Source organism: Dermacentor andersoni, chromosome 10 (genome assembly GCF_023375885.2).
Source record: "Dermacentor andersoni chromosome 10, qqDerAnde1_hic_scaffold, whole genome shotgun sequence".
NCBI lineage: Eukaryota > Metazoa > Arthropoda > Arachnida > Ixodida > Ixodidae > Dermacentor > Dermacentor andersoni.
The window spans coordinates 49619879-49633220 of record NC_092823.1 but is presented as its reverse complement, the minus strand read 5'-3'; the positions used below and the strand labels follow the sequence as shown (position 1 = coordinate 49633220).

The 13342-nt window shown below is 46.6% G+C and overlaps 1 protein-coding gene across 2 annotated transcripts in view; it reads right to left on the bottom strand.

The window, feature by feature from the left end:
• The window catches only part of LOC126543515 (uncharacterized), a 31164-nt gene extending 26191 nt beyond the window's left edge, over positions 1 to 4973 (bottom strand). The window contains exon 1 of one of the 2 annotated variants that reach the window (XM_050190629.3): positions 4860 to 4973. In XM_050190629.3, coding sequence (XP_050046586.2) covers positions 4860 to 4908 — 49 coding nt within the window. In that variant the 5' untranslated portion in view covers positions 4909 to 4973. The remainder of the gene's footprint in view (positions 1 to 4859) is intronic. The other variant, XM_055062299.2, reaches the window with a different exon arrangement.
• Between the last annotated feature and the right edge of the window lie 8369 nt (positions 4974 to 13342).

Here is a 13342-nt window from a genome sequence, read left to right as displayed (position 1 = left end):
TTGATTGGTGTTTGGTGAAACGGCGTCTGCGTTGGCTTCTGATGACATGTAATAATAATAATAATAATAATAATAATAATAATAATAATAATAATAATAATAATAATAATAATAATAATAATAATAATAATAATAATAATAATAATAATAATAATCAGCCTGGCTACGCCCATTGCAGGGCAAAGGCCTCTCCCTTACTTCTCCAACTGCCCCGGTCATGTGCTAATTGTGGCCATGTTGACCCTACAAACTTCCTAATCTCATCCGTCCACCTAACTTTCTGCCGCCCCCTGCTACGCTTCCATTCTCTTGGAATCCAGTCAGTAACCCTTAATGACCACCGGTTATCTTCCCTCCTCATTACATGCCCTGCATTACAATATAATTGTACATTGCCGTCATTACATGGCTGTCATTACAATATATATTGTAATGACGTAGCAGGGATCATAATAGAACAGCCGACCCAGTGAATGGGTCTTGTTTCTGTTCTCTTATTTACAACGGCGCAGTCGGGAAACACAAAGACATCTGAAGACCTCAGTCTGTCTATGTCCACGGCCCTTCGAAGTGGACGAGTACTTTCCCACTCGCAGCCACAACCATCTGGGGACGGCGTCCAAGCCTTCACGGTGGCTCCTCGCAGGACTTCGACGCTGAAATTCCCTGGAACATTTTCTGTGCTGGCACAACAACTGAGCACCATGGCAAGTTCCTCTACTTCCGGAAATGGGTGCGGTGCACTTAGAAGAAGTTACAAAGTTACGTGCGTATGAGGAAGACCCTACCACCTGGGTCTGCACCATCGACTCTGTTGCCAATCGGTCAATACTTCCATCGCGGAAGGGCGTCACCGAGGGGCGACTTAAGTCTGGCATCGCTTCCGAGACAGCAAATATGTCTCATGGCCAACTTAGAACGCAGCCCTGACGTCCGAATTTGCACGAATTCCGAGTGCTTTCGACGCTCGGTTCATGGTGATGCGGTGGCGCCGACAAGCCGGAGCTCAAGACATCGTAACCTGCATCTACGACAAGCTACTCCTCTTGCAAGCTTGCGACATAGCCTGGACCTCTCCGGCAGCAAGACAGTATGTGTTCAACGGAATACATGCCTAGACGCGCGCGGCCATCCCGTCCCTGCAGACGGTCTAGGATGACATCGAGACTTTTGTCCCGCGGTTGGCGAAGTTGCACGGCACTGCTAGTCGGCGCGTGGCCGCAGGCTGCCTACAGGGGCCCACTACATTGCAACGCAAATGCTTTTCGAGTGGGCGCATCGGACATGGTTATAAGAACTGCCCACAAGAACAACATCAAACCATCCAATACCCGTCGCGGCCACTTCCGGCAGTCTATGTCCGCGTCCACGGCGTCGCGGAGCTCATGGCTCTTGTGGATACCGGGACCCAGCGTACGGTCATGCTTCGACACCCCAGCCCAGTCAATCTACAGCCTTGGACCGAGGCACTCCTGTGGGGCCTCAGTGGTAGCGATTTGCCTATCGGTGCGCTGGACCTGCAGCTCCAAACGGAAGTCGGGATCAAGTTCCTTTGGACGGTTCCCGTCTTCGAGGACTGATACGGCTCTAGAAGCAGACTACTTCCTCTCTGGGCAAGTTCAGCTCACCGTAGACGGCAGTAGCGTCAACTTTCGCTCCGCGGTTCCGAGTACGCCCCGGCTCAATGTTCCCAAAGTGAGCCGGCAACGCCGCACCCACCCTCAGGTGTACTCGAAAGGCATGGATCGCTTTTTGTTGATACTACTACGTAGCTCCTCCGGACTAGTTTGCTTGAACGCCATTTACCCATTGACAATCACCCGCCAGTGTCCGTAGCATCACGATGATACGCTGAAATAGAGCGGCTTGAATTACCGAACAAGTACAACAAATACTAGACGCTAACGTCAACAGGCCGTCTTCCAGCCCATGAGCAACACCGTTCGAGCAACACAGCAATCTACGGTTTTGCGCGGACTACCGGGAGCTAAATAAGCTCACCATACTTGACGCATACTCACTGCCATGTAAGGACGGCGCTATTGACACTTTGCGAAATGCAAGATTCTTTTCGTGTCTAGATTTGAAAGCGGGGTATTGGCAAATAAAGCTGGCTGAAGAGGATGATTACAAGACCTTTCTACTCCTTCAAGTTTCTACGCATTTAACCGAATGCCTTTCGGACGGCAAATAGCCCCAAGTACGTTCCAGAGCGCTATGAACAGCGTGCCGGGGCCTGCTGATAGACGACGCCTGCATTGTGTACGTGTACCTTGATGACACCCTGGATGTCACCGAACCCATGCTTGAGAGCAGCACGATACCACTGCGCAAGCGCTCCATCACGTGGATTTTTTAATATTTCGCGTGCTTTCTTTGCAACCAGGAAAAAAGGACTACGTCACACGCACCGTAAAGGAAGCAACTCGATCGGTAGTTTCTGAAGGTGCTCTACAAATCTGTGTATCATACTTGGGGTCCCTAGCCTATAATTAAAAAAGTTGGGTAATAAAATGGATTACTGAGTTATGGGGAAACAGAAAAATATCTCAGTTAGTAAAGGCTATTGCGAATAGTATGCGCTCGGCACAATTCGCTTACGACGCGCCTTTCATTTTTAAATTCGTGGCTGAAGTTGTGTGCGCCAACCCATATATATCTATATAGTCTGTGTGGAACTGGGGCCCGTGAGGACGTGCCACTTTTTTGGCCATTCGGCCCCAATGAATGGTGCACTAAGATGCATGGCGTATTAAGGCGACGTTTTCATTGCCCCTTCCAAAGGACTTGGCTTTCGCCATCATTTCGTCGCCTTGTAGGTCACGTTATCGCTAAAAACAGCTGAGCATTATGAGTGAGAACTTAGTAGTGGGTTCTTGTCACGGGACCGAAGCGCATTCCGACTGCCCAGGAAATAGACTCCAAGAAGAGGCGCCTCGCTGAGCAGGCACGTCAACCTTATGCCGCGGAACGAAAACGTACAAGGGTGGCGAGCCAGCTTTGGAAGCCAACCCCGACGTGCAATGTGCGATGCTGGGAAGTGAAAACGGCACTGCCAACACGTAAAATAAACATCTATGCAGCGCCTCATCAGCCAGACTCGGACAACTCCTGCGCTCCTTCCATAAAGACGTGCAGCAATGCAAGCGTGAACGTCAATAAACTCAAGTAGAAACACAGCACAAAGCTTCGCTTCACATACCCTCGAACACATGTGTCCGATATGCATAATTTTTTTCATTTCGTGTCTCTGAAGCCAGGGCTTCGAGTCTTTGCTATACCGCGCTACATGCGAACACCCGGCCAACACCTGCGGGATCGCCTATCGCGCACTCCAACATATGCTTCGTAAAAGACAAAGACTCGCCTTGGCAGAGCACTCGTCCTCCATAGAAATGCGCGCTTTCTCGGCCACGGCGCGTTACTTCGCGGCCACACAGGTGTTCTATTATGTGCGAGCTGTTGGTCATGCATACAAGGGGCGACACGTCCTTGTAGCCTAGCCACGCTGTTTCTTTGTTTCTTGCTATTGTCGCTGAACGTTGCCCTTGCTCAAAGTACGTCTCGTGGTTTGCACGAACGTCGACGACGTGGCCGCACTACAGCAGCTAAAGAATCATCCATGGCTGGTCGATGTATTCGCTGTTACTGGAAATAAAATGTCTTTGCGACTCTGCCAAGGCCACGCAAAGATGACACGCGTTGGCGTCGTGGACAGGTTCGAGTATATCTCGTTCCTAATAATGGGATTACCAGAACGAACTGAGCGTTACGCTTTTGCCGTCTCGTGAGTGAGATGCTGAAAAGGGACGCGATGGAATCACCCGTTAAAGGGCCCCACAGCAAAACTATTAAATTTGATTTCACCAGTCACAGTGTTGTAGAAGAGGAAATACATTTTTTGCGAAGTTTCAGCGGATAACGAATAAACATAAGAAAAAAAAAATAAAGCGACCTTGCATTGTTTATCTGCGTACACTATTTGCCCTCCCCCTTGCTCCTCTCTAAAAAAAGCTGCCCGAAATTGACGGATTCAGTTGAGTACGAGTATTAGAATTTAGCCAGCATCGACAAGTGAGCGAAATTGATAAAGTCACTTGGAGCCTTGATAACGGTACAATGTGGTGACGTCAGTCCCTGTTACTTATTCTATATTTGTAATGTACGGAACCTTTACATGCAGCACGAAGTACTTATTTGAACTTACAGTCGTCGCATGCAACTACAAGCTACCACTCTCTTCCAAATTTATATGCATCTTTCTATTTCTCAGGACTTAAAAACGGGACAAAAAATTTAACCTTAAGTTTATTTGACTATTGCGCATCAGATGGGATTTCAGAGATTACTGAATGCCTCGGCACCAATGGGGATGCTCGAAGCCATGACTTTCTCTAAAATGTCAGAACCTTCAACCTTAGAAACCTTCAAGCAGAGCATGCGCAAACACATGCGTATTCACATGCAAACACAGACACAACACTGGCGCGGTCACTTAGCATTAGAGCATACAAGTTCGAATACGCGCGAAGGGTACGTTTTATGCGCCTTTCTCGTTCACTTCCTGTCTGATTCTGGTTGATCAGCGACGAGTACTTAAGCAACCGGAAGCAAACTCTCTTAGTAAGTAAACTAACGTGAAGAAAGTTCCATGTTGATAAAATCTACAGCGTCGTTTTGTCGCTTATGGCACAGGGGTTCGTAACCTCCTTTGATGCTGTTAAAAAACATTCGATTTCCTTTCTTGGACTCCGATACTAAATCGTGATTGCAATGAATGGCAATGCAATGCAATCCTGATTGCAACGACGAATAAACTAGCGAAACCACAATGTTGTTAACAGCTAACGCGTGCTTACCAGCCAGCGCCAAAATGACGCATGCGAGGTAGCGCCCAACTTGCTCCATTTTCCGTCCGCAGCAGACGTCGCACTGTTATGGCACTGTTGCTCCGACTTGTTCGAACCTTGAGAACTGTTTCTCGCGCAAAGCGCTGCTCTAAAAAAATGACCATTGTTACGCGGACAAAAAGAAAAAAAAAGCGTCGCAGTGACTCTATGCCACAATGCACAGCAAAAGGCAGTTATTTCGAAGATGCGGATGACAAAAGTGCGTTCATCATAATTGGTACGGCTCCAAGCGTAACAGCCTACACCAAAATCTGACAGACCACGAATCTTTATGACAACATACTCTAATGCGATAAACAATACCCTACGAAATTATCGCCCAGTATTATCAAGTAACGAACGTCTGAGAAAAGCGTTTCTGTAGGTACCGAGGGTGACCTATCGCCGCAACAGAAACTTAAAAGATAGGTTACGGAGCGCAAAAGTCAGTCAACATCATTCCCCCGTAATAAAGCCATATTGTTGTCCCAGGTGCAAAGTCTACAGGTACCTTCAAAGGGACGTTAAAATTAAAATCCCCGCAAATAGTTATACACACGGAGTGAAAAGTACCTTCACTTGGACTAGTTCGAATGTGATTTATATACCGCTTGAATGTTCCTTCTTTAAGAAAATATATAGCGGTTGAAATGGGACAACCAATGAACTTCAGATCGAACGGAAATCACGCAGGCACAGCTAGAAAGCTGCCCAAAGCCATCGCCCAGCATTTGAACCTACCAGTTCATATCTTTGATGAACTTAAGCTCTACATGTTACAGTCAAACTTCCATCCTAGAGTACGATTCAGTAGCAGTACGATTCTAGAGAATCGTACTGCTCGAGAACAAGATACAGAACATTGTAGCTCATCCGTAAGCTCAGGACATTGCGATGAATAAGCGTAAGCCTTTCAAAGGGGCTTTAGAATTCCTTCGCTAAGCTAAATGTCAAGCTATAGCCAACAGCACTTAGTTATTTTCATTTGGTTGCTTAGTGTATTTTTAGTTCTTTCTTTTCTTTGCTCCCTGTATTTTTTTCTTTACGTACATATTTATTGAATTTTAAAATTTTTTCCACGAGCGCCATTTTCTGCCCCTTCTTTTATTATCTCTTTCAGGGACGACAGTTCATCACTGACCTCCAGCGAAGCAGATAATCCCCTTCCCCCCGCCTCCATGCAGTTGTCCAGGCCCTTTCCAGAAAAAAAAAATGGCAGTGGCTTAGCTCGGCTACGCCAGGATATAGGTATCGAAAGCTAATGCGTAGCGCGGTTAGCCTTGGTTAATCTTGATTGCAAGTCCAGGTTAGTCTGGTTGTCTACCTATGTTACGGCGTTTAGCCAGTCGTTCAGCGCGCTGTTCATCTGTTTCCTGGGCGATTAGTTTCCTCTTCATCTCGTACCGATGTCGATTCCAGGCCTCCTCCTGCTTATCAGAATTGTCGCCGTCCATACTGCCGCCTCAACTGTGGTTGCGGCGCATGCGAGCTCTCCTTTTCAATCCTCCGACATGTTATCAGGCATGCGACGCAGGTGGCGAAGCGAGCGGAGGCGAGCGCAACAACGAGGAAGGCGCTGTGACGAGGAACGCGGTGTAGGAACGCGGTGTGACGTTATGTGCTTCCTCGGAGCACCGCCACGGCGAAATCGCAAATTCTCAGCCAGTAAAGCTTTCGCTTTAAAAAGAAAAAAGCGAAAGAAAAACATGGCCGACGACCGTGCCACTGGTCGTGTGAATAGCATCCCTTTCTTTTCAATTCTAAACCCTCCCTGCTAACACACCTTCGGTCGTTGCCTCACCCACCCACCTTGCCCCCTCTCTCCTTTAGAAGAACCCTACCGATATATACTGGTCCGAGGAAATCATATGTTGCCTTAAAAAACACAAGTCCACTCCTAGACTATGGCTCCCGCTTGTACCTTGTTCTCGTTTTGCTCATCGTCTTGAATTTCCATCTTCCGTCTTGCCCGTGTTCTACGGTGGGTCATGTAATTCCTTAATAAACGTGAACGGGTAAGAAGTAGTACGATAACACATTCCCGAGAATATTAAAACATAACCTAGTGTAGCAGATAAAAATTACTTCTAAGAGACTTTGAATATAAATACAAGCAATTTCTTAACTAAGAGCAAGCTAAATACCACCGCCGCTCATCGCTATACGATCCTATCGATAAACAGAATAATAACGCGCTTCTATAATTTCAGGTTCATGAAAATGCGCCTAAAGCAATGTTTCTCTCAGAGGAATAGCATGAACCGCGCGAAAACCAATTGCAGAAGGCAGAGAAGCATGCTTGTTTAGCACACTTGCGGCATTGGTATAAAAAGTGATATACCATGCAAGGTTAAGCCATGGTACGACTCTTCGTGCGAGTAAATACGCTCGCCTGGGCAAAACGGCCCGCCTACCATGCAGCGCGTTATACTACAAAATTGTCCGAATCATTCCTATTTTCCTATCCGAAATTTCCTATTACAATTTTACGCTACACATTTAAAGGCGAGAGCCTTGGCATTATTCTTTTTGATAGACATTTTGAATGTGTTTCTGAGTGCGATGAAAACAAAAGATAAAATATTAACTGACGTGTCTCACTGCTGTCTAGCGTTGTTCCAGGTTTTATTGTAATGTGCGGGCAATTATATCATCGTTCGTTTAGAAAAGACGAGAAGCAGTAGTTTCGTCTAGAAAGGCTCTCTTCGGAAGGGCCCTGTAACCACCGTTACAACATTTCAAGTACGCTGACCGCCCTTCTCCACTAAGGGACTAAGCGTTGAAGTTCTTTAATTGAACCCACAGTGAGATTACGAGAACTTTTCGGAACTAGAAGACGTTTGCCCTGCCTGAGTAGCCCATTGAGTAAGACCCATTCGCTCGGCATTTTGGAAAGTGCCCACTACCTCGCCTTTTTTATGTTTTCGTGCACACTGCCTCATTGTCGTTAGGACCCAATTTCGTGCACACATGAAGCCAGGGTAAGTTCATCCCGTTTGTATTGGGCACCACGCGCTTGAATTGCGTTAAGTAGACCAGGGCCACGAGATTACAGGATTCTCTCATAGTGAAGGCGTCACACCGGCGGTGCTGTCGCTGTCACGGTTTCAATGGAAGAAGTATTTTGGATATAGTTTACTGAGATATCGTTCGTCTCTACGAGAAATGGCTTCACAGGCAGTTTAGAAAATGAGTTACACCTAGAGTCCTTTCAACCAGAGACCTTGGCTAGTTTACAGTCAAACACATGGGCAAGCTGCAATTGTTCAGGGCAACCACAAGCCAAGACTCAGAAACCACGATGTCGTGCCACCTGCTGCGATCAGTAAAGCCCCTACTGTGCGGATAATTCAAGCATGTTTTCAAAGGTTTGAGTTATACGAAATTGACAGCCTTACTCGAAACGAACGCATCGTCCAGGATATTAGCTTTAACGCGAGTCAGAGTCGGCTGTATAGTTTTTGCTTAGCCGAATTCACGGCCGCCTGCGCATGTGTGATTGAGGAAGTACGTGGCCAGAACTATTTAGAATTCTGTCTATATCGAGTTACCCATCGCGATTAGCAAAACACATTTACAGCGGACAAATCAAAGAAGTTTTACGCATGTAGGGCCCTCTGGGTTGTACTTGTCGACGAGATGATAGCCTCGCCACCTACAGGATTATCTGACTGAGCTATGTCGAATGCTCGGTTCCCTTGGTCGAAAGTTCGAATCCTCTCTTTTTCTCTCTCTCTCCCTCTCTTTTTTAATTGGACGGCGGTTAGCGTGAATTTGACCTCCTTCATTACATTACATCTGCAGGCTTGTAGCGACACCTGACAGCGGCAAAAGATGCCGATACCGAGTGGAGCTATACTAATCCAGGCACAACCAAATTAGGAAGGCCCACTAAGCTTCAACAAAGACACTCCCTCACTAGAACAGGAATTGGCCTTCCTCGTGCAGTATACGACCACCCCCTCCCAAATGACTCCAACAACTAAACCACGACCCAGTTCCCAGCAGCTGCGGAGCATCTGACCAAGGCGGCGGTCAGACCAGTAACGCAGCAGAGGGTGCTAAGAATCTCTGGATTAGGACAGGCCGCCAATGACAATTGACCCTGTCAACCTTCAACGCCTGAACTCTGTCGAGTGAGACTAGCTTAGCAAGAATTTTTGAGGAGCTATCAGACATTGTTTGGGATATCATTGGCCTTAGCGATATTTGAACTGGAGAGGTTTATACAGTGCCGACAAAGGGCCATGTCCTCTGCTGTAGAGGTCTCCCAGATAAGAAGCAATACGGAGTAGGATTCCTAATCAATAGGGACATAGCGGGCAACATTGACGAATTCTATAGCATTAATGAGAGGGTAGCAGTAGTCGTAATCAAACCGAATAAGAGGTATAGATTAAAGATACTTCAAGCCTACGCTCCAACATCCAGTCACGATGATGATGTAGACAAGTTTTATGAAGGCGTTGAATTAGTGATTGCAAACTCAGTATACTGTAGTAGTGGGAGACTTCAATGCAAAAGAAGGGAAAAGCAGGCTGGGGAACAAGCAATTGGAAACTACGGCGTCGCTTCTAGGAATGCTATAAGAGAAATGTTGATAGATTTCGCAGAAAGAAATGAGCTTCGAATTACGAATACCTCTCTCAGGAAACGTACTAACCGAAAGTGGACCTGCAAAAGCCCTAATGGCCGAAACAAGAAATGAAATTTATTTCATATTTTCTGCGAATCCAGCATAGTGCAGGATGTAGAAGTGATAGGTAGAGTAAAGTGCAGTGGTCATAGATTAGTGGGGGCTAGGATTCACCTCAATTTAAGGAGAGAAAGAGTAAAATTGGTCATGAAGAAATAGGTCAACGTAGAGGCATTAAGGGTAAAAGCAGACAAATTCAGGCTAGTACTTGCCAAGAAATATGCAGCCTTAGAACAGAGAGATGAAGATGACATAGAGGTAATGAATGAAACCGCAACTAGACTGGTTTCAGAGGCAGCAATTGAAGTGGGAGGCAAGACACCAGGCAACCAGTAGGCAAGCTCACTCAATAAACAAAGAACCTCATAAAGAAACGACCGAGTGAAAGTGTCCAACTCAAGAGATAAGATAGAATAGGCGGAGCTGTCGAAACTGATCAACAAGGCGAAAATATGTGACAGAAACTATAACGGGAGAAAGACTGAAGAAGCCGTAAAAAAGGGACGCAGCCTGAAATCAGTGAGAAGGAAACTTGGCATAGGACCAACAAAGATGTATGCACTGAAAGATAAGCAAGGTAATATCATCAGCAATCTCGAAGATATAGTAAAATCAAAAGAATTCTATACTGACCTGTACAGCACCATGAGGAGCATTTGAAACAGTAATGAGCAGGTTGCAGAGATTTCTCCCATAACTAGCGATGAGGTCAGAAGGGCCTTGTAAGACATGAAACGGGGAAAATCGGCAGGAGAAGATCAAATAACAGTAGATATAATCAAAGATGGAGGAGACATAATGCTTGGTAAACTGGCCGCTCTCTATACGAATTGTCAATCGACTGCAAGGGTCCCAGAAAACTGGAAGAATGCAAACATTACACTAATCCACAAAAACGGAGACGTTAAAGAACTGAAAAACTATAGGCCCATTAGCTTACTCTCAGTATTATACAAAATATTCACCAAAATAATCTCGAATAGAATAGCGGCAATACTGGACTGTATGCAACCAAGGGAACAGGGTGGCTTCAGCAAGGGATACTCTACAATGGATCACATCCATGCCAGTATTCAGGCAATCGAGAAATCCTCAGATTACAATAAACCTCTATATATGACTTTCATAGATTACAAAAAATGCATTTGATTCAGTAGAGATACCAGCAGCCATAGAGACATTACGTTATCGAAGATTACAGACCGCTTACATAGATACCTTGGAAAATATCTACAGAGATTCCACAGCCACCCGAATTATACACGAGTAGGAAGATACTTATAATGAAAGGGGTCAGACAAGAAGACACAATCTCTCCAAAGGTATTCACTGCGTATTTGGAAGAAGTATTTAAGCTATTAAACTGGGGAAGCTAGGGAATGAGGATCGACGACAAAAATCTCAGCAATATTTGATTTGTCGATGACATTGTTCTATCCAGCAACACTGCAGATGAGTTGCAACAAATGACAGAGGAGCTTAACAGGGAGTGCGTAAGAGGGGTTGATGAATAATATGCAGATGACAAAGATAATGAGGAATAGTCAGGCAAGAGAAGAAGAACTCAGAATTGCCAGTCAGCCTTTAGAGTCGGTGAAAGAGTACATTTACCTAGGTCAATTAGTCACAGGAAACCCTGATCATGAGAAGGAAATTCATAGAAGAATAAAAATGGGTTGGATCGCATACGGCAGACATTGTCAGCTCCTGACTGGAAGTTTGCCATTATTCTTGCAAAGAAAGGTGCATAATCAGCGCATTTTACCGGTGCTGACATATGGGGCCGAGATTTGGAGACTGACAAAGAAACTAGAGAATAAGGTAAGGACCGCGCAAAGAGCAACCGAACGAAGAATGCAAGGTTGTAGGATTTGGAGTCGGGCATGAAATGTGTGGTAGCTGGCCCATGCGGTCGTCCAACTCAACCACGCTTGAGACGTGGTAGTAGGGAGGAACTTGCTCTCATCGAGAACTAGGAGTACGGGATGTATTTACAATATTTACATTGAGACAGGAGATACATTTCAAAAGTCTACCATGCCTCCCAAATGGAGCACGAAAGACGAAGCACCAAGTACGAAGCAGCACGAGCACCCAGCACGACGAGCAGCCGAAAACTGCTGCTTAAAAACCCTCTGTCCTACCTAGATCCCTAAGTGAGGAAAAACTGCCGTACAACCTTCATGCAATCGGACCGTCCACAGTCCGTGGAGGCGTAGTCTACCCTCCTTTGAGGGGGTGGGTTCATACACTCACATCTGCACTTTAGATTCACCGAACATACCGAGAGGAGAAGGCCCTCGTAGACATGGGTTGTCACACTTGACCCCAGCTGGCGTGTCTTGACTCCAGAGTTGACTCCTCAGGTAGCCGCCGCGACTGTCAGCAGACTGTGACGAATTCTGGGGCCCGTGAAAACGCACCGCAAAACACCTTTTTCCAGGAGTTCTCTTGCTGCAAGTAGGCCGTGATGGCGACAGCGAACCAACTAACAATACTCGGTCCGTCGAAAGTGGCTAGACTTGCTGACGCCACTGGCTGTCCGAAGGAGGCGCATTGTTGGCTTTACAAAGCGATTTCTCAGAGCGGGCTGGGAAAGGTTCGAAGGTCGCTACGCTCGCAGGTCGATCGAAACAACGGCAGTGGGGTGGAAAGGTTCGCAGGTAAGTACCCCTGCAGGCCGATCGTAACAAGGTATAGCGTTAGGCGATAGAAAGAGAGCGGTTTGGATCAGAGAGCAAACGGGTATAGCCGATGTTTTAATTGACATTAAGAGAAAAAATGGAGCTGGGCGGGTCATGTAATGCACAGATTAGACAACTGTTGGAACATTAGGGTTACAGAATGGATACCGAGAGAAGGGAAACACAGTCGAGGACGGCAAAAGACTAGGTGGCGCGATGAAATTAGGAAATTCGCGGGCGCTTGCAGGAATCGGTTGGCGCAAGAGAGGGCTGATTGGACATTGCAGGGAGAGGCCTTCGTCCTGCAGTGGACATAAAATAGGCTGGTGAGTATGATGATGATGACTGACCAAGCTGTACTCAATGCCTTGAAGGCTTGCTCTCCCCTGTGATTTCATCTAGAGATGCAGGTGCCACCCTGAAGCTTATGCTGTCTTGATTAATTTGCTACTTGTGACATTCATAATTACAAATACGACATGCCATTGCGGCACTATATTTAATATTTCATTCAGCTGGGGGCTGGAGTCAGATCTTACCTACGATCCTCGCAAATTGCCCGTGTTCGAGCATGCGCAGGAGTATTCATAGCGTTGTTCCTTTAATTTAGTCGCGGAGAACGTTAACTGATAATTGCGATACTCGGGATTGGTAAGTTTGAGCGTATTGCGTTTGACAACGGTCGCCAGAGACCCCCGCCCGCTCATCCAGCATACGCTGCCAATGGCATGCTAGCCGATCGGGTGGCTTCCGCTTCGTCTCCATCGCGTTCACGCCGCGCTCAGCGCACTAGTTTTAACGCGACAGCGTTAAGGAGCTCGTGTCGCAGAAAATCCGGTGTCGCCGGCGTCGGCCGTGAGCGAAAAATCCCGCAAGGCAATCCATAAATAAAAACAACTTGCAAGATGGGCTGGGTGGGCGTAGAAATTGTTCATATCAGAGGGGCGCTGAAGAAGGCTGCTGATGCACTTTCGCTCTCTTTGAGTGTTCTCTGGGGGACTTCGGGGTGCACAGAGTGGGCCTCACGTGTTGAGAATATCACAGTGCGGAGTGGTGACTGTGAGAGACACTCT